Source organism: Acipenser ruthenus, chromosome 3 (genome assembly GCF_902713425.1).
Source record: "Acipenser ruthenus chromosome 3, fAciRut3.2 maternal haplotype, whole genome shotgun sequence".
Taxonomy (NCBI): domain Eukaryota; kingdom Metazoa; phylum Chordata; class Actinopteri; order Acipenseriformes; family Acipenseridae; genus Acipenser; species Acipenser ruthenus.
Genome location: NC_081191.1, coordinates 88,581,155 through 88,602,136, shown reverse-complemented (window position 1 = coordinate 88,602,136; position 20,982 = coordinate 88,581,155). Strand labels below are relative to the sequence as shown.

Here is a 20,982-nt window from a genome sequence, read left to right as displayed (position 1 = left end):
AACTGTTTGTTTGTTTGTTTGTTTCTAAGACTACTAACATGATCCGGAGCTGTAGATGCAGGCCAGCATCAAACCCGGACACCAGCACTTCCCTCATCACAACAAATTTTATTTCGCACCACAAGCACTAAAATCACTCACTAAAAGAACTGTGTCTGTTTTGTGTTACATGTAGGTGTTACCAGAACGGGACTTCTTGTTACGGGTCAAACCCGGGATTATAACTGAAGTGATACACGCCGCTGTATCACTTTACAACATTATTATTTACTGTAAAATCAATAAACACCCTTGCACCTGGCTATCGTTGTCTGCCTGCTTCTTCTGCACTGCTGTATTGCCTTCAATACTTGGGACTTGCACCAGCCCAGCACCCAGTCCTGGTTTTCAGAACTACCTTAAATGTAGTGAATTATTTCAATGATCAGGCGCCAGGAGTTTGATGTTAAATAAACCGTTTCTCCCTGATAGTTGCATGAAGAACTCTTCTAAGTAAACTTACAGACTCAGGTGAGGTTGTCATGCTGTGATAAGTACAACCATTTCAGAGAAGATTTACCAGGGACCTGATTATTTCAACACTATACATAAACATGTGAAGTTTTGAAAGCCAGGACTGTGTGCAGGGCTAGTGTGAGTGTCAAGCCAAGAATTGTATTATTGTTATTCATATTTATAACGTTCTTAAGAGACTAGATTTTCCTTACTTCATATCAGCTGTTAGATTTTAGATGTTGTATTCCCACTCACTCCACAGTTTACAGCATAAACAACTTTTGTCAGTTTTCTGGGGTTAGCAATATTAAGCATCCTTGCTAGCATCAACATCTGCTAGCGTGTTTCCAATTATTAATCTAAAATCACAGTAACAACATGAACTTTTTTTTTTTTTTAATTGAGAAATAGATTCCTTCTTTTACACCCCTTCACAGTCCAGGGCAGTACAGCTTGTTCAGTACCTGTTTGGGCTACTGTGCATTTTGATTTGGTAGTCTTTGTCTTTCCCTTTCTGTCAGCAGTTGTATTCAACACATGTACTGTAGACTGACCAGTTTGTTAGGGCAGTGTGAACAGGATGGCTGTAGGGGTGACGTCAGACTAGAAATGAATGCAAGGATACGGGATATGGAATATGGGGTGTTACTGAGTAGCAATGGCTGCGCTCAGTGTTTATTAAATAACAAATAAAAGATTTAAACAAAACAAAACTAAACAAAACAAAAGGCATGTTGGCCAAACAAATAAACAATAAACATCAACAAGTAGTATGCTGGTTGCAAAACCAGCATATGTAGCAATTGTATCTTTTTAAATGATTATTTTAGTATTATTATTATTATTTGTTTATTTAGCAGACGCCTTTATCCAAGGCGACTTACAGAGACTAGGGTGTGTGAACTATGCATCAGCTGCAGAGTCACTTACAATTACGTCTCACCCGAAAGACGGAGCACAAGGAGGTTAAGTGACTTGCTCAGGGTGACACAATGAGTCAGTGGCTGAGGTGGGATTTGAACCGGGAACCTCCTGGTTACAAGCCCTTTTCTTTAACCACTGGACCACACAGCCTCCAGTACCTCCTGTCTCCACTCTCGTTCTCCACTCTGAACACTCTTCCTCGAGCAGTCAACTGCGGCTCTTATATGGGTGACCGAGGGATCAACTAGCTATCAATTATTGTATTATCTCTCAGTCACCTTTTGCACGGGTTTAGGAAGGAATGCGTGACTGGCAGCTAATTATATACTTAGTAGCTGATCAGTCACACATTCCCACGAGGTATTTAAAATATAAACAATAACATTGCGCTCAGCACCTTGCTCGTCCTGCCTCACAATAATAAAACAGAAATAAACACTGGCTTTTCACTGTCATATATACATAAATCATAACAGTAATTATAATAATAAACACATATATACATAAAGGGACGGGACACCGTGCCACAGGCAGCAATCATTGATATCCCAGTTGCAATCTGGTATACCGAACATCCAGCAATTTGAAAATCAGCTGGGCATCAAATGAGATAAGGAAATAAATAACAAGAGAAACCCTGAACAAACTGAAAATGCACAAAACAACTACAGATCTAAAAACAAAATACAATTAAAAAAAGGATCTGGACTCAAGCTCTGGAACACTAAGGCAAGTATTTTCAGAAATTGGTAATGTACTTTGCTTCACAGCTGTGATGTCTTTTGTGTACTATTACAGACAGACAGTCCATGATTGAGAGACAACTGCAGGCAGAGTTTGCTTGCACTCATCATAAACAAATAGAATAATGGGTAACAGGCAGTGTTGTGTGATACTCTGCCATTACAGATTCCTGTGACATTCTGGTGACATGAGTTGTGGTTAAAAGCTCAAAAAAACAAACTTTAACGCAAACAAGCCTAGTTCTTTTGCATTGTGGTTTAGATGCTCACTTTTGTTGCGTGGGGTTGACGGTTCGTGCCAGGCCTCCATCCTGTTACATTGGTGCTGTGACTCGGATCTCATGATTACAGCTTTTACATTTTTAAAAACATACAATACCTGTTCTCAATTCTGCTAGATTCCTGATATTTTGATTCTTTGGAAGGCCAATTGTTCATATGTGCCCCCCCCCCCCCCCGATGTATTACCAGGTTAGGTTGTCATCTCCATCACTGATTCCTAGAGCAGTAATTACTCTTCAGGGGCAAGGGCTGGATTTATATTTATAAACAGATTTATTAAAAAAAAAAAAAATCAATCTATACAATAATGTTGCTTTACAACACACCCATCTAACTGTATTGTAAGTATGTGCATTGTTTTATTTTTGCAGTTTTTAAATGTACCTTATTCTTGTAAAACTCTTTGACTTCTGGTTTGATCGAATCGAAATCCCCGCTGATGTAGTCAGGCAGGAAGCTAGAAAGCAAGAACAGAGAAAACACAGTAAAAGACACAAATCATTTGAGCAGTTAAGTACTTTCTTCTCAGATGAAACCCCACTGCGATTCCGGCATAGTAAATTCAGAGACAGATCTTTTATAGAGCCGTTGAGCCGTTCTCAGCTTTTATCTCCCCTATCCCATATCACGCTAGAGGGGAGGGATAGGGACTGGTAGAAGATAACCTGACACATTTCTAAAACATAATCTTTAGTATTTACAAGGCTGAGAGCATTTATAGAAAAAACAAACAAACAAACAAACAAAAAAAAACATCTTGTTAAATAGGTTTATACGTGTTTGGGCTTTTTGCCTATTCACAAAAAAATGCCAGTTCCACCTAGCTTTAAACCTGAACAGGAAACAAATATTACTGAGCAACTTGGTATGGGCATGACATATCACAGAAAGTAGTCCGTTATTTCCAGGAATGGTAATGAGACTCCTATCGCATAGCAGTTTCAGCCATTCCAGGTTTTAATATGTGCTTGATTAGCCCCAGTGCATAGGTAACAAGTACAGGTGCTTCTTATTAAAAGTCACAGTAAAACCAGGAATAGGTCAAACTGCTTTGCAATGGGAGTTTTATTCATATTCCTGATTTATAGTGCCAGAAGTTTCAATTTCTTAAAAGCAATACAATAATACCTACCCAAACATGTAGGGTTTATGTTCCCTGATCTATGAAATCTGTCATATTTATTCATTTATTTAAAATACTGTATATGACAAGATTAAAAGTTAAGCAGTCTGTTTGCACCACTAATGGGTTTTAAAACCTCAAGTTCTCTCCTCCCAGTATTGCTTGTTCCAAACGAATCACTTGTAAACAAGGACACAAATAACCTTCAGCGATGGCAGGTCAGCCGTGATATTAAACTGATACCAAACGAGACCTTTCCACTTGGCATTTTGTAAGCAACACAGTTTCCTTTCCATCAGCTATAACACAAATTGAAGACAAAACGTTCAATTTCACATTCAAATTGAAGTGTCACTTAAAATGAATATAAATGTGGCAAGTCTTCCACCACACAAATAAGCAGAGTTTAGGTCCTTGCTTCACCCATTAAAGTAAAACAACTTTAAGTCATTTCTGGAGGTCAAAATAAAACAAAATCAGAGAAACCTGTGACAGGCCATCTTTGTTAAATGTAATGGTCAATCTACTGCCTACTAGCACAATCTACAATCAGCTTTAGCCACACTGAGATATTGGCTGTTGCCTTTCTGAATAATGGCTTATTAAATAAATAAATAAATAATAGTGCTGGGACTATGCTGGCTTTTCAAATTCACATGAGAGAAATGTTACAAATTATTAAGAACATTTCACTTCTTTATAATCTGTATTGACACAAAAAGGACAGACATCATGTTGCCATTTACTACAAAACATTTGCCTTGCTCATTCGGCCAGAGATCTTTAGTTGAGAAAACCAAATGCAGTGCATGTTTATCTTATAATGCAAGCTGAGCCGGTTGGACCATCCAAAATCTCCCAGCAATTTAACAAAAGTAACACCCTTAGATTCATTTCCATGGCATAAGTAGCAGGGTTCGGAAATTTTTTTTCATATTGTTACTTACCTATGATGCATTTTTCTAAGTGTATTTTCTAACACACAATAAAAACGGTCCTGGAGATGATCACCCTGAATCCAGAACTGGTTTACATAACTGGATTTACAGGATATGGAAGTTAAGCATCGCTTTTGGCTACATAAAGATCCAGCACTCAAGTTATGTCTATCGGACGACAGAGTACCACGCTCAGAGGAGTTTTTTTTTTTTTTTTTATGTTTTAAAATTTAGATACTTTAAAATGTTGAAATTAAAGTGATCTACTTTAGCATCCATCTCTTGCCACCTGTTCATGTTTGAAATGCATTTTCCAGGTCATTGTTGCTTGGGTTAACTAGTTTGTAAACACTGCTTGGTGTTTGTATGTACCTATTCAGAGCTATTATTTAAAAGTATGTCCCTTAAAAAAGCTTCCCATAGTAAAAGCATGGCAAAGCATATGTAAGCACTGTAAAGTACAGTGTGATCAGAAAGTAAGTTTACCACATCAACTCACCATATCTCATGAGGTAAACTTACTTTCTAATCACCTTATATATTAAAAAAAAAAATGGCAAATCATGGTAAACTATATTAAATGCATAGTAAAACCATGGGAACTACAAAAATAAAAACTGCAAAAATAAAGTGCAAATTTACTGTGGTAAACTTTTATAAAGGGTACCTAAGAGTTGTATTTGGGAAATTCCTGTGTGCTGGGAAGCAAAGTTCCATTAATTTAATGCAGTTTAATACTGTATAAACTTTCCATAGATCTCTTTCTACAATTTTTTTAAAATCTATATTTAGGCTCCAATATCCTGCTTTGGAAGTAGCCTAATAACTCTGATATTAATTTATAATCTATCATATATCCGTATTGCCCTTCTCTATAACACTCTGATGACATGTTTTTTTTTCATTGCAGCTTGCTACTTTCACCTGAACTATTGTTAATAATGTGGGTCTTGTTGGTACTGCAATGTTAGACATTTTCAGGCAGTATGAAATTGACTTAATTAGATTATTAATGCATGCATTCGCTCTTAATTAGAAAAAAGTCCCTGAAAGAAAGATTATTATATAGATGATACACCACATGGAACAAAAATACAAAAAAAAAAACACCCATCACAAAATCAAAATGAACAAAATCACAGCAAACACTATGATTGATACATTGGGCACACTGTCTGAAAGTGAGTGGTCTGTATCAATAATGTGGTCAGATTTTAACATCATCATCATCATCATCATCATCATCATCATCATCATCATAATAACAATTTTAATTTATTATAGCGCCTTTTACACTGAGGTGTCTCAAGGTGCTGTAGAAAACAAAACACAAATCAGCATTACAAAAAAAACAAAACAATCAATAACAATTAATCAGTTAGATTCTATAAATACATAAATAAATAAAATACAATAAAATAGGTAAATAGAGATAAAATGAATCATCATGTTACATCATACAGTGCAGACTGTAGTAAAATCAAAGAGTTAAGAAAAAAAAAATTGGCTACTGTTGTGGATTCTCTAATGAAAGTTGGTAGTGAGTTCCATAGAAAAGGAGCAACACAGCTAAAACTACACTCTCTGAGTGTAACATGTTTTGGAACCATGCATTTTAACAATCCAGAATTAGAGGATCTAAGCTGCCTCACAGGGATATAAGGGCTAAGAAGGTCCTTTATATTACTAGGACCCTGACCGTGCAAAGCCTTGTAGGTCAACATTAATATTTTAAAGGAAACACAGGACTGGATAGGAAGCCTATGCAAACGCTTAATGACCGGAGTAATGTGTTCTGTCCGCTTGGTACCAGTAAGAACCCTTGCTGCTGCATTTTGCACCATTTGCAATCGATGCAAAGAGCGAGCAGGAAGACTAACAAAAAGAGCATTGCAATAATCCAACCGAGACGTAACACATGCGTGAACAAGAATCTCAGCATCCCGAGGGGGCAGAAAATGACACACTCTACAAGTAACAAAACACTGTCTTTACCACTGAAGAGATATGTTTTTCAAATAAAAGCTTTGAGTCAAGTTGAACACCTAAGCTGTGGACTAACAAAGAGGCATCTACAAGGCAATCACCAAAAGAGCATGAAAACCCAGTAAAAAGACACTGAAAGAGTTCATGTTCACTGGACACTTTCTGCAATGGAACCTTATTGAGGGGATCAGAGAATACAGCCGTGTCCCAGCTATAAAGATCCTATGGTCTGTATCATTGGTACGTCTTAAAGCAACGCATTAGTGAAAAGGTTAATTCGTAATGGACAATACAGGGACTGTAATAGAACTTACTGTAAGTAAAATCAAGGAATACAGCTTAAACAGCTCTGTTCAATGCGGCTCCCTAGAAAGTGTGGTAATCTCTAAAAGGGGACGCAACCTCACCTCATGAATATTTGTATTTATTAATTCATTAATATTATGTTTTTATACTTCTTTGTTTAAAGACTTCAAACATGGCTATAAAATGGTCTGTAGGTGCTGTTTTGAATTCCCATAAAACATTTTGTAATTTGTCTACTAAGGTCGCCAAATGATGTTAAGTTTTCTTTGCAATACTCCAGTGTCTTTAAGTGCTAGGTCTTTATCATCCGGAAACCAAAAGGTTGCAGACCCTGATGTGGCGGCCATCTTAGCTCACAGGTCAAAGTGGTGTCATTTTAATTTTTCCCCCCCCCCCCACTAAAAAACGTAAATCTGTTTTTCAAAAGCCTATCCTCTGTGTTAGATGTCCCCCCCCCCCCCAGTTTAATTTTAAGATTAAACATACTCTTCTGCTGTTATTTAGGCAAAACACAAACTATCTGTTCCAGAGTCGTATATTTTGGTGCACATTTGTAGAATACAATCCTGTTTACAATGGCTTTTAAAAGCTGCAGTATCCCAGTCCTCCTCATAAAACGTGCAGCCTTTTAGGATATGAGTAAGAACCAAGGATACACTTGATGTGTGTCAGGATTTGCCAACAGGAGTGATCGTACATCAATTTCCTTTCAGCTTTGTTTGCCACTTCTGAGTAAATGTAATGTGCTAAGTCCCATTTATTGTTCACTAATTAGCTACTTAATTGTTCTATCTGCATGACTGCAATGTCACTCTGTCACCATGATAGGAATGTGCAGTGATGGCAGCTTTGGGCAGAACAAGGAAAGGTCATCCATAGACCTTTCAGTCCAATAGTTATATCGAAGGTCCCTTTCCCAGGGCAAACAAGTGGCCAGGAGCACAGATGGCAATCTGTTTTGTGCTATTGCTAAAACTTTTTTTTAAAATAAAATATCGGAGTACTTTCCTTAGAAAGTATCTTTTCTAAACCTTCAAACCATGAACTCACAGTAGAACAACACTGGACTTGAAATTTTAAAATTTTAAACCAAACAAAAAGCCCCCCCCCCCCCTTTCGATAAAAAATAGATTAAAGTTATTATATTATCTGGATGGGTATCAATAAAAAATAAATAGCATATTATCTGCTGTAAAGTTATGAAGTGATTTTCAAAATGACATCTACACAAAATATGGTACTCTGATATGGTGAAGATTAAGCCTATACATTTATCATTCTGTATTGGTGTGCTGCAAATACAATAAACTCTATGGAAATCATTCTGGCTTTCTTTTCTTAGACATGTTTTCTATTACAACTTGGGGTCAACAACTGGGTTTCCATGGTAGCAGCACTGAACTGCAGAGTTCCACTAATATTGTTTCAGAACTCAGTGAAGCATCAACAGGAGTATAATCAGGGGTTAATTTGTGCCAGATCGCAGGCGAGAATTTGCAAACGGCAATCTGCTGAAAGTAGCCCTGGCAAACTTCTTTAACCAAATTGAAAAAAAAATAAAAATAATAATAATAATAATAATAATAATAATAATAATAATAATAATAATAATAATAATACAACAAGGGGGTTAGAGTCCTCTTCATTCAGTATGGTTTACTTATTTACTCATTTATATTTTTAGATGAATTATTCAACATTTCAAATTATTGCCATTTGCACATTTTATAAGCAAAGTTAATAAGAAAATACTGAAGTTACTATAAAGTTAAAAAAAAAACACAGCCTTTGCAAAATAACAACAACAACAATAATAATAATAATAATAATAATAATAATAATAATAATAATAATAATAATTAAGCCCTTTGCAAAGCATAGAAAGGTATTTTTTACCCTTTACACTTTTGTTACTTTGATAGTTAGTTTGTACAGATAAATGTATATTAAATTAGCATCACTGGGAATTTGTGCCAGTGGCCTCCTATAGTATTGTAGCGGGCTACTGACATCAGCACCAGGCTTTAGTGACTATGTACAGAGCTGAAATAAAATATCTTAAAACTAGGTCATAGGTAAGAAAGAAAAACCATGGGGAAAAAAAAAATGTTCTATGAATTTTTCAAAAAGACAAATATTGGGCTTAACATCAGCGTGCTGAAAGACAGAACGAAGTTCCAGAAAGTTACAAAAATCCCGGGTGGATTAACATCTATTGAGGACTACCGGTAAACTGGATCCACAACAGCACAAAAATATAACATTATGCTTCTGGAGAAAGCCTTGCACCATTCCTGTGGAACTCAGATTCAGATTATTATTATTATTATTATTATTATTATTATTATTATTATTAACGTTATCTAGTAGGAAATGTTGGCAAGTAGGGTAGCCTATTGCAGATTTACTGGATATCTGTATTTTTTATTTTGCACCTCCAAAGTTCTGTTCATTTCAGTTAGTTTATGCAAGTGTTAACTCGTGTTCTAAGTGTTAACTGCCATGACAAGTTTCTTGATGACACCGCGGCCTAATGTTTCAACACCGATTACGACACTAAACAGCAATTACCAGCACAATAAGGTTTTGCATTGTAGAGGAGTTCACCTCTGTTGTGTGTCTTTTTTTGCATTTATGTACTCTATCTGTATGTTTTGAGGACTGGTGTTATTTTAGCAGTTTAGACTTTCACTGTCTTGTAGCTGACTGTGTAAAACTTAGGTTAACTTAATTAGCTTGCACTTCCATCCTGATAGCTAACACATGATGTGTTTGTCATATTTACAGTGTATAGTACACCAATGGTCTAACTGCCATCAGCCCATGTGACAAAACTAATAATATCCTGCACAGTTGTGCTATTCAGTTCATGGATTCTGTATAAGGAGTTAATGTCACTCTTCTTTTTCAAGAGCACTCCAGTCACAACATCACATCGGTACACATGGAGGAGTTTTTTGATATTAGGACAAGAAAAAACCAACATAATAATGCATAAAAAGGATTCCACCTAGAATAAAAAATAAAATAAAAAAAACACAATTTTGGTTGAGAAAATGTGTGGATAGAGACCAATTCAGATCTACCTTTAAGTAAAAACCTAGTAGATTAAATGCTGTTTTCAGGTGAAAGTTTCCATATTCCTTTACATCTTTCTTACACATTGGCACAAGAGATCCTACTGTAATGGGTTTCTTCTTCTTTTGCAAGCTAGTTCTTGAGAGATTTTGAAAAGTTTTCATTTTGTTTTCTCCCCAGAAGAGAAAAATACACAAAACTATTGTTACTGCACTAGACTCTGTGAAGTTGTCTTCACTCTCTGCAGTAACTCCTGGAATTAATATCATCAAGTAGATATTCCAAGATCAATAACAAATTCCAAAGACGTGGTGTTAGGCATGAACTTGATAAAAGAAAAAGCCTTGTACAAATTTGTGGATCCCCAGAGACGCTCCTTGAAAGTTTCAGAGGCTGCCCATTCCCTGACCCCCAACAAGGCTATTCCACCTGCTCTCCCCCACCACAGGCAACTCCCTATGTTCTAGGATGCTAGGTCTGTTGGTTTCAACATAGTTTGTAGTTGTCAGTTGTTAATATTTGGCTACAGAACTGTACTACTTGCTGCAGTTTCAAACTGCTACTTGCTACACTTTGAAATTCTCTTCTGAACATATGCATTCAAGTTTAACATTTATAACATTTTTACTACACTGACAGTCTTTATAGTTGCAGTTATAGCATGCCATGGTTTCTCTAATCAGCAAACACAAATAGTGCTAAAATTACTAGCAATGTGTTTTTGTTGCTGCAGTTACACTAACTGGCCTTAGTGACCTGGACGGACCACATAGCTCCTGGCGCATTGCTGAAGTAGAAACAGGTGTGTCTTAAAGGTCACTGTAGCACTTCTGTTACACATTGCACACATCTGCAGGCTCTATCAGTCAGGACCTGCTTGGAACCAGAGTTGTGATCCAATGTTTTTTTGGCAGTCAGTGTACAAGAATGTGTCTGCCGATGCTTGTCTTGTGATGTGCTGTACCAACATTGAAAGCCAAGATTATTTTGTGCACCTAGAAAACATATTGAAATCCTAGGACAGGTGGCAGGTAATATATTTACTGAACATTCAGACTGCTGTTGCAGCACCTAACTTTCCTTACTGTGTGATGTCAATTATATGTTACAAGGTGCCTTATCGGTACAATTCTTCAATAAGGACAAACAGCTTTAGCCTGTTGAGCTCAAAAGGTCAGAATGAGCAGATCCATCCTACTTTTCCATTCTCTTGACTGTTAATCACTTTAAAAAATCATCAACACATAGTACTCGTGAAGTGCTACAGATATTTTTTTCTAACAAAGAATCTTGCTGTTTTCAAACCCCAATATCGCCTCCTATGTTTCCTGCTGTATGAACGCTTGACTGTGTCCCTGCCAGAGTATTCACTTGTCTCTTTTACTTATGAGTTCCACTTTGATAATGCACACTCAAAGGAATATTGAAATACAAGCAGCCTATTTTAAAGCAAGTGCAAATGTGAATTTTCACATGAGGAATAAATAATTTTACCAGTAGAAAAACCAGTAAGAAACCACTTAAAACAAATGGGTCTCTAGATACGTTACAGAACACTCTGCAAAGATTACAAGAAACATGTTTAGTTACCTTTGCTGTGCCAGTGTTGTCCGCATCTCATCGTTGTATTTTTATAAGTACATTATTGCTGTTGCTCACTCTTTACATTTTTAATCAAACATCATGGATCATAAATCAACTGTACATTAGCGTTCACCAAGAGGAAAAAAACATGTCTTCTAAGGATTGCAGTGTATCCAGATCATGCTCCTACCGGTACCTGAAACAATGCCGGTTTTCTGTTCCTGCAAAACTCCACTCATTTCAAGCAGATTATCAGCATTGCTGCAGGAGGGAGCATGAACTGAACACACTGGAATGTTTAGAAGAAAACAGCTCTATTTCTTTGCAAAATTAACAAAAGTAATTCCCTAGTTTATTTGTGAATTGTGAACTATCAGGAATATGTTGAAAAAAGCCTGCTGCGATGTAGGGAACACGGATACAGCAAGGGGAACATAATGTGTTTCTTGAACTCACTCTGCAGGGGGGTTCTGTAACACTTTAAAACTAGGTACACAGAGGCAGTCTCTACTATGTCAGTGAAATGTAATCATTTATCTGCTCCTTCCTGCATCCAAATAGTTTCTAGTTTGTCCCGATTGTTTTATTCCAAATAGGCCCAAGTTTAAGGATTACAATAAAACCAAAGAAACAATACTTCAAATTTAGTCTGTTTTTTTTCTTTCATATATACTATATTACTAAATGCTGAACTTGCTGTTCATACTTAATTCTTCACTTCAATGACGTTTGATACCCTAACAACTCCGTTTCCAAGACACTACTTTTGAAATTCTCAATATAAAAAGTCTCATATCCAATCCTATACCCAAGGTTAAGTATGCACATGGAGATGGAAAGCAATATAATATAAGGCATACATATTCATAAATAGTTTATGATATTCATTGGGTTTATTTATTACAGATAATTCTTTCTGAGACTGCAACAGATTGAAATACAAAATAAAATACATGAATGTGGCTAACATGTATTATGCAAATCAGAACCCCATTATGGTTTTAGACATGAAAATAAAGGCTAATGTTTTATGTCTAATAAAACAGTAAAGTTTAAATTTCACAACTTTCAAGGTTATGAAAAAATACATAAAAATAAATGTAAAATCTGTCAAAAATATTTTTTGATAAAAAATCCTTTCTGAAATGCTGCTTTTGGCCGGTAGCAAGGTTAGTGATAACAAATTATACTGATTCCCTGGGGGGAGTCTCATAATGGAATATACAATAAAATAATACATTTGAGCTGGATTTCTGTCTTTGCCTTGTGGAAATGTATTATTCAGTCATATCTCATATCACCTAATCTATTACTATTTAATTACAATCTATTGCCTTTCATTCAGAGTTAATTAACCTTTCAGACAGTTTCAGACAGTTTCAGACAGTTTCTGACCTTAAATCTCACTGTGTTGGTGAACTGGTCACTAGTAAAGGTAAAAAAAAAATGAATTAGCATGAAGAAACACCAACAGCATTCAACAAGCAAGCAATACGATAATCAGCTTTCTGCAGGGCTTGACTTGCATGCAAGCTTAAAGGTAATTCATTAAATTAAAAGAAAAAAAGCATGCAAGCTTTATAATTAAACAGTGCAACACTATGATGTCAATGCCACTACATAGTTTAATTTATGTTAGGCTTCCATATCTGTTAAATAAGCTTTGATTATTTTTCTTTTGAACAACAAACCTAATTCTGTGCATTATATTTTGGCACCATAAAAGTTGTCATTGGGGCAGTTTACAAGCAAAAACTGAAAAGCGTGACAACAGATCTCTGCGCTTTTATGGTCATGACAGTTCTGCCATCATGTTCTCGTTATACTGTCCTTCATTGACAGCTCATCCAGGAGCCTCAAAGCCGTGCTGCTCCATAATGGTAACAAGTACCCGTCTCTTCCCCTGGCTCACTCGGTGCACCTCAAAGAGGATTACAACAGCATCAAGACCTTGCTGGACGCCTTGAAGTATGATGAGTACGGCTGGGACCCTCGGAAGGTGCTGATGCCACCACTGCACATCAAATTGGGCCTTATGAAACAATTTGTCAGAGCTCTGGATAAGGAGTCGGCAGCCTTCAAGTACCTTCAAGACTTCCCTAAGCTGTCTGAGGCAAAGGTCAAAGCCGGTGTCTTCGTCGGACCACAGATAAAGAAGATCCTGGAGTGCAATGAATTCCCCAAGAAGCTCACTAGTAAGGAGAAAGCGGCTTGGAACAGCTTTGTTGCAGTGGTTCGGGGCTTCCTGGGCAATCACAAGGCCGAAAACTATGTGGAGCTGGTTGAGACTCTGGTGAAGAACTACGGCACAAGGGGCTGTAGGATGTCCCTCAAAGTCCATATCCTTGATGCTCATCTTGATAAATTCAAGGAGAACATGGGAGCGTACCCGGAGGAGCAAGGCGAGCGCTTCCACCAGGATATACTGGACTTTGAACGCCGCTACCAAGGACAGTATAACGAAAACATGATGGGAGACTACATTTGGGGGCTGATTCGTGAAAGTGATTTACAGTATAATCGTAAATCTCGAAACACTACTCACTTCTAAATCTTTTGTAGTCATTTTTGTATTACTTTAGTATAAATACATGTTAATTTGGATTCATATGTTGTTTTTTTCTGACTTTATGTGAACGAAAAGACACAAATTAGCCCGTTTTCTCATTGGAAATAGGTAAATTTCAAAATATCACTGTCCTGGTCACAAAAGCAAAGTTTGTGGGGAATAATAGCCATTTTCTATACTTTTGAGGCATAAGCAATTAGGAAATAACACTTACTACCCAGGAACAAAAATTGTGTTACATAGTGTAATGGATGAATGGATATTTAACTGATTTGTATTAGTAAGACTGGGATAAGGAAAATCTTACTTACGCTACAGAGGAGGACAGAAAGACTGTATCCCAAAGAAGAGCGTTCTTTTACATAGGGGAAGTGGAGGAGGTATCGTGTTATTTCATGAAAGTCTATCGTTAAGTATTTTGCACGACTGTCACACACTTTTTTTTGCCGTGGACTTTTGGAACGAGCACAATCATGCGTCATTTGCGCGTGACACGTCATCAATGTATTATAGTAGCGTGATTAAAACTTGCATGTAAACACCGCCTTTGTTGTACTGACTGACAGTTGCAGTTACGATGTATATATACATCGTAACTGTAACTGCAACTGCTGCAAGTTTTGCGAAAGCAGGAAAGATGTCGGAATAGTTCTCAATAAAAACCCTGCAGGCCTCATCCATGGTCTTAAAACCATGATTTTAGAGCATGTGTTTTACTTGTCCAAATTCTTAGCTGAGTCTCAACAGGTAAGGTGCTTGGATACAGATTTCTGAGTCGCTCTGACACCAGGGATGTGCGCAGTGCTACATGGGATACTGAGACCGCCGCCGCAGCTGCTTCTTTTTTTTTTTTTTTTTAAAGAGGACGCAGGGAGCAGTGGAAACATTTTTACGCATTGCATTTCTTAAAACTGCTTCATAATATAAACAAAATTATTGGATAAGGATAAAATGAGGAGATGTTGTCTTTTACATCTGCATTTCAGAAACGCACTGCTGTTGTTGTTTTGCGTTTTACTCAAATGTCCTGCGTAAACAACGTAGAATTCTGCGTAAACACGACCTCTGGAGATGGCACCCTACAAAACTTCAAACAAAATCTGCATTCATTCATTTAACCTACCCAGAGTAAAAGAATAACAACCAAGATCGTTTCAAAAGTTGAATCTTTGGTCAGAAGTATTAAGCATCCAGGCAACGCCAGTCCCCAGGTATGCTTTAATGCTGGGCAGATTGTAAGCAAGTGCCAGTCATGCTTAAATTAAAACAAAATGTGGACACTGTCATGTTCCTTAACACAATTCAAATATAAACTATGGACAACACTCTTGTTACTAAACTGCTGTGGACAGTGATAACTTTTTTTTAATTATTTTTTTTTTCCTCTTGATTGGTTGAGATATATAGATATATATATATATATATATATATATATATATATATATATATATATATATATATATTATATATATAATTACTACTGTATATGCATGAACTGATGTAATCAATTTAATATGCAAAATAGTTTTTATTATTATTTATTTATTATTATTATTATTATTTATTTCTTAGCAGACTCCCTTATCCAGGGCGACTTACAATCATAAGCAAATACATTTCAAGTATCACAGTACAAGTAATAATATAATTAAGAGCAAGATAAATACAATGACTTTGGTTCAAGCAAGTACAAGTGTGACAAAATACAATTCAATAATACAGCAGATAACAGTGTCAGTGATAGTTACATTAGGATATGATTAAATACAAAATACTACAGATTAAACACTTGGCAGATTACAGTACTCTGAAGTACAGGATTAAATGCAGTAAAATAGGGGGCAGATAAGAGCAAGTAAAGCACATTTAAAGAAGGGTGATAAGTGTCCCAGGGGAAAAACAGAGGAGTTCTACAGGTGCTGTCTGAAGAGGTGAGTCTTAAGGAGGCGCCGGAATGTGGTCAGGGACTGGGCAGTCCTGACATCTGTAGGAAGGTCATTCCACCACTGCCGAGCGAGGGTGGAGAAGGAGCGGGCTCTGGAGGCAGGGGAGTGTAGAGGAGGTAGAGCCAGTCTTCTAGTGCAGGCGGAGCGGAGAGGTCGAGTGGTGGTGTAGGGAGAGATGAGGGTCTGGAGGTAGCTGGGTGCAGTCTGGTCAAGGCATCTGTAGGCTAGTACAAGAGTCTTGAACTGGATGCGAGCGGTGATCGGGAGCCAGTGGAGTGAGCCGAGTAGTGGAGTTGCGTGGGAGAAGCGAGGCAGAGAGAACACCAGGCGGGCAGCGGAGTTCTGGATGAGCTGGAGCGGACGGGTGGTGGACGCAGGGAGTCCAGCCAGGAGGGAGTTGCAACGCTACTTGCAATGTTACACAGTAATCCACAGTTCCACATGTATTCTGCGTTTTTTTTTTTTAATCAATGCATTGGCTTTTTTGGAGAACCATATATCTCCCCAGCCTTACATGAAATTTAGTTTCAATACATGGTAAAATGGATTCCATAGCATACCTAAAAATATTGGCCAATCAGCTACAAAACTTGGTTTGAAGTGCAACTGCACGTTCCAACACGACAATGATCCAAAGCAGACACCAAAATCTACTTCAGAATGGTTAAAGAAGAATAAAATCAAGGTTTTAGAATGGCCTAGTCAAAGTCTCAATCTAAATCCGATTGAGAATCTTTGGTATGAGTTGAAGAAGGCTGTGCACAAGAGAAGTCCTCAGAATTTGAATGAACTGGTACAATTTGCGTTGAAGAATGCTCAAAAATCACTGAAGAATCATCCCTTTTTCTTTAGCTAATTGACAAATATCATTATAATTTAAAATAGGTTATTATTGCTAAAGGTGCCTCAACTAGCTATTAATTTAATTTTCCTTGTCTGGGTATGAATACTTTCGAATTAGCATTTTTGGAGTTTTGCAAAAAAAATTGCTGAAATAAATAATTGTAGTTCTTCAAACATGTTTCCTTCATCCACAAAAGCAAAACTTTTGCTATAAAAGATTTTTCATATAATTATTTAAAATTACAAATTTCCATTGGGGTATGTAAACTTTTGACTATATTAGAGGTTGCTGTGAAAAATACCCGGGTATCCAGATCTTTTTTTTTGGATAATGATTAAAAATGGTAATGGTTGATGTAACTTAAAAAAGAGGATGGTGAGTAAGTAGATTCAAGAAACTGCACAGAGTCCTTTTCTTCAGTCAGTTGTTAGGTTTATTGAAATATGCAGGGAGTCTGGTCCCAGGTACAGGACAAACAGAATACTCGTTCTTACAATTGTTGCATGACATTAAATACCCTTCTGCATAGGTGTCTCTCTCCTCCTCTTTCTCTGACACTTAACCAATAGAAAAGGTACAACTCATTATCCTGTTGCCATATATTCCATTTTGTGTGAGTGTGTGTATGTGTGTGTGTGTGTGATCTAGTGTGACGACCTCTGAACTCAGTGCATTCCTCAAACCCCTGGTGCCCCAAAAAGGTCCATACATCTGGTTTTTGTCATCTTCTCTCCGTTTTGCCTTAGACCCTTTAAGTCCAGTGGTATTATCTCTTACTCTCCCTGTGAACCTTTGGGTCCAACGGCAGTCCCTGGGAGCCTTTTAGCCCCTTTATGCTTTGTATTCCTAAAAGTCTTAGAGCCTAGCCCCTCCTGGTCCATAGCACTGTTATCTTGTTAGCTTGCAGTCAATGTTGGACAAGAAGCTTGTAGAAACAAGGTCTCTTATCAATTGTTAGCAGTACATGCAATTTGAACCAAACAGTCTGCTATCTGCAATATTAGTTTCTTTTCAGAAAAGAACACCAGTATAGCTCTGCCAGTCCACATGCGTAGCAAACTGCTAATCAATTCTCAATCCATGTTTTCCAACAATGGTAATGGTTGGATAATGGTTGGACAATTTTTCAAACTGTCTGGAAACGAGTAGCCAACCCACTAATAAATCAGCGAAAGTGGTGGAGTATGGGATTTGTAGTTTTGAATGTGTGATTAACAGTGGGCAGTGGACACCAATAAACTACATTCCCAGTGTACATTACGAATGAGCTATAAGAGTTTAGATCTGTGTTTTCTTTTATGTTTTATACTGTCAGCTAAAAAAAATCTTTTTTTTTTTTTTTTTTTTTTAAAGTGGCACATGTGCGCCTAAATTAAAATTTACGTTCACACAAGCACATTTTTAGTCGCACTGTAGAGCCCTGTTTTGTTTCCGATTTAGTTACTGAGAATAGTCGCCACAGTTATATTTATTGTTAAGAATAATAATAGCTGGTGATAAAAAGTCAACACTTAACTCATTTTAAAGAAAAAGATAGGTAAAAGGACTGTAAATTAAATGTTCAAAGAAAGAACAGAACCAAAAGAAACAGTACAGAGCACACCACTTAGAGCCCACTGGCCGACAAAGGCCATCATGTCGCCAGTGGACTCTGCGTTGGCGTGCTCTTAAGAAATCTGTGACGGACCAGGGCCCTGAACATGGCTTCACAGTCAAAGAGACCCTCCCTGGTGATCTTGCGCTTCCTGGTCTTGTAAATTGCCAGTTTAGCAAGAGCCAGGATCAGATTCACCAGGAGCAGATTCACCAGGAGGTCTCTCTTCTTGGTGGAGCCATGTAAATATTCATAGTCGTAGTAGTCCTATTTAAGGTACGTTTTAAAGACTACACCAGCTGTCAAAAGACAGCTGGACAAAAATTCTAGTTAGCACCCCTTAGGGTGCTAAAAAGACGTACCCTAACTAATTTAACTGAAAAACCGGTCAAAAACACTGCAAATTAAATATGCAAAACACAAAGGGGAGGTGGTACAGAGCACGCCCCCTAGAGCCCACTGGTCGACAAAAGAGGTCATGTCGCCAGCAGACTCCGCGTGGGCGTGCTGTAAATGAACCCGGGATCGGATAAGGGCCCTGAACATGGCCCCACAGTCAAAGAGACCCTCCCTGGTGATCTTGCGCTTCCTTGTCTTGTAAATTTCCAGTTTAGCAAGAGCCAGGATCAGATTCACCAGGAGGTCTCTCTTCTTGGTGGAGCCATGAAAATAGTCGTAGTCGTAGTAGTAGTACTAGTATTGTTGTTGTTGCAAACTTTAAATAACCAGTAGACTATAAATATATAACCTACTTCAATATTTGACATAGTCATTAAATGGCATTCATTTATCCGTTGAAATACTGCAATCATTTTTTTTTAACAAAATTGGTAGTTTTTACATGATAGTAATGTTTATTGTATAGGAGAAAAAAGGTTTGGCAACGAGACAAAGGTATGGCTATTTTTTTCCATTGTAAAAGCAGCCACTGAACTTTATGCAAGTACAAGCTCGATCTCTTGCATTTTACAAAATGCATCGAGTAGCCTAATAGTATTATGTCTTATATTGATATATCAACACCTGTTAAACCATCTTTCTGTTCCAGGCCTTTTTTATGTTTTAAACCCAAACTTTATTTTTATTTATTTATTTATTTATTTAGACAATAGGCATGCTTAAAATGTAATTCGTCTTGTAATTTAATATTTTTTTTTTTTGTTTAATAATTTAGTCGTTGCCAATTATTTTTTATTATTTTTCTCCCCAATTTGAAATGGCCAATTATTTTTAAGCTCAGTTCACCGCTACCACCCCTGCACTGACTCAGGAGGGCGAAGACGAACACACACTGTCCTCCGAAGCGTGTGCCTTCAGCCGACCGCTTTTTTCACACTGCGGACTCACCATGCAGCCACCCAAGAGCTACAGCGTTGGAGGACAACGCAGCTCTCGGGCAGCTTACAGGCAAGCCCGCAGGCACCCGGCCTGACTACAGGGGTCGCTGGTGCGCGGTGAGCCGAGAATACCCTGACCGACCTAACCCTCCCTCTCTCCCGGCGGCGTGCGGCCAATTGAGCCCCGCCCCCTGGAAGCTCCCGTCCTCGGTCATCAAAGGAGTAGCATGGACTCGAACTCGCGACGCCCAGATTATAGGGCACATCCTGCACTCCACGCGGAGCGCCTTTACTGGATGCGCCACTCAGAGGTAGCTATAATTTAATTTCGGTTAGGGGTGGGCAACAATATAAAATTGTATACCGATATCGTGCAGGTATTTCAATATCAATAATATCGAAGTCTTCAAAACACACAAAAAAATATGATAACACAATTGCAATATGAAACATATATAGACGTTAACAGATATTTACATAAGAAAAGCAATAACTTACTTTAACTTAGTGGTGCTTTGCTTGTTTTATTCCATTGCCATCATCAATCACCTCAAAACCAAAAGATTACTATACTTCACTGTGCACAGACTAGCGAATCCAAAAGTAAATGAATCTTCGCTGTGTATAAATAATGACTCACAACACCTCTAAAAGTATTAAGTATGGTGTAATGCTGAATTTTGCATTATTTTGATGTTTTAAAAGTACATCTCATTTATAATACTAAAATTTTAAAGATACATTAATAATATACATGTAAGTAATCACATGGACAAAATGTAATGAACCACTGACGTATGCGCATATGTCAAAATGATGCCAAACAGAACTTAATGCAGCATGCAGATAGCATTTGGTACCTTGTGGCGAGTACCACATAATGTGGAAGCATAAATGTTCCACCTGCTTTTTTTAATTTGAACAGCAGTATGCCTGGCCAGGCCATTTCTTAATTAGTTGATGCACGCACTTTTTGAAAACAGGATATAGAGAGGAAACAGGTGAAGAAAGGGGAGTAGAGCATACGAGAGTGGGTACACAGGTTATGGATTTGTTGTTTTTCTTGATTTATAGCTATTGAATGTTTGAAATATATTTGTTAAATCAGGTTCTAGAAAAAGAAAAACGCCAATCAATGGAATAAAATGGTTAAATAATACTTTAATGTGTGGTGTTTACGTACAAGACTAACAATGATTGGTATGTATCTTAACATAAAATAAACTTGATTAG

General features: G+C 37.4%; 1 protein-coding gene across 4 annotated transcripts in view; it reads right to left on the bottom strand.

Annotated features, from left to right (window-relative positions):
- The window catches only part of LOC117394347 (thiamin pyrophosphokinase 1), a 125,236-nt gene that overhangs the window by 48,129 nt on the left and 56,125 nt on the right, over window positions 1–20,982 (bottom strand). For all 4 annotated transcript variants that reach the window (XM_059018705.1, XM_033992519.3, XM_059018711.1 and 1 more), the window contains exon 5: window positions 2,829–2,901. In XM_059018705.1, coding sequence (XP_058874688.1) covers window positions 2,829–2,901 — 73 coding nt within the window. The remainder of the gene's footprint in view (window positions 1–2,828; window positions 2,902–20,982) is intronic.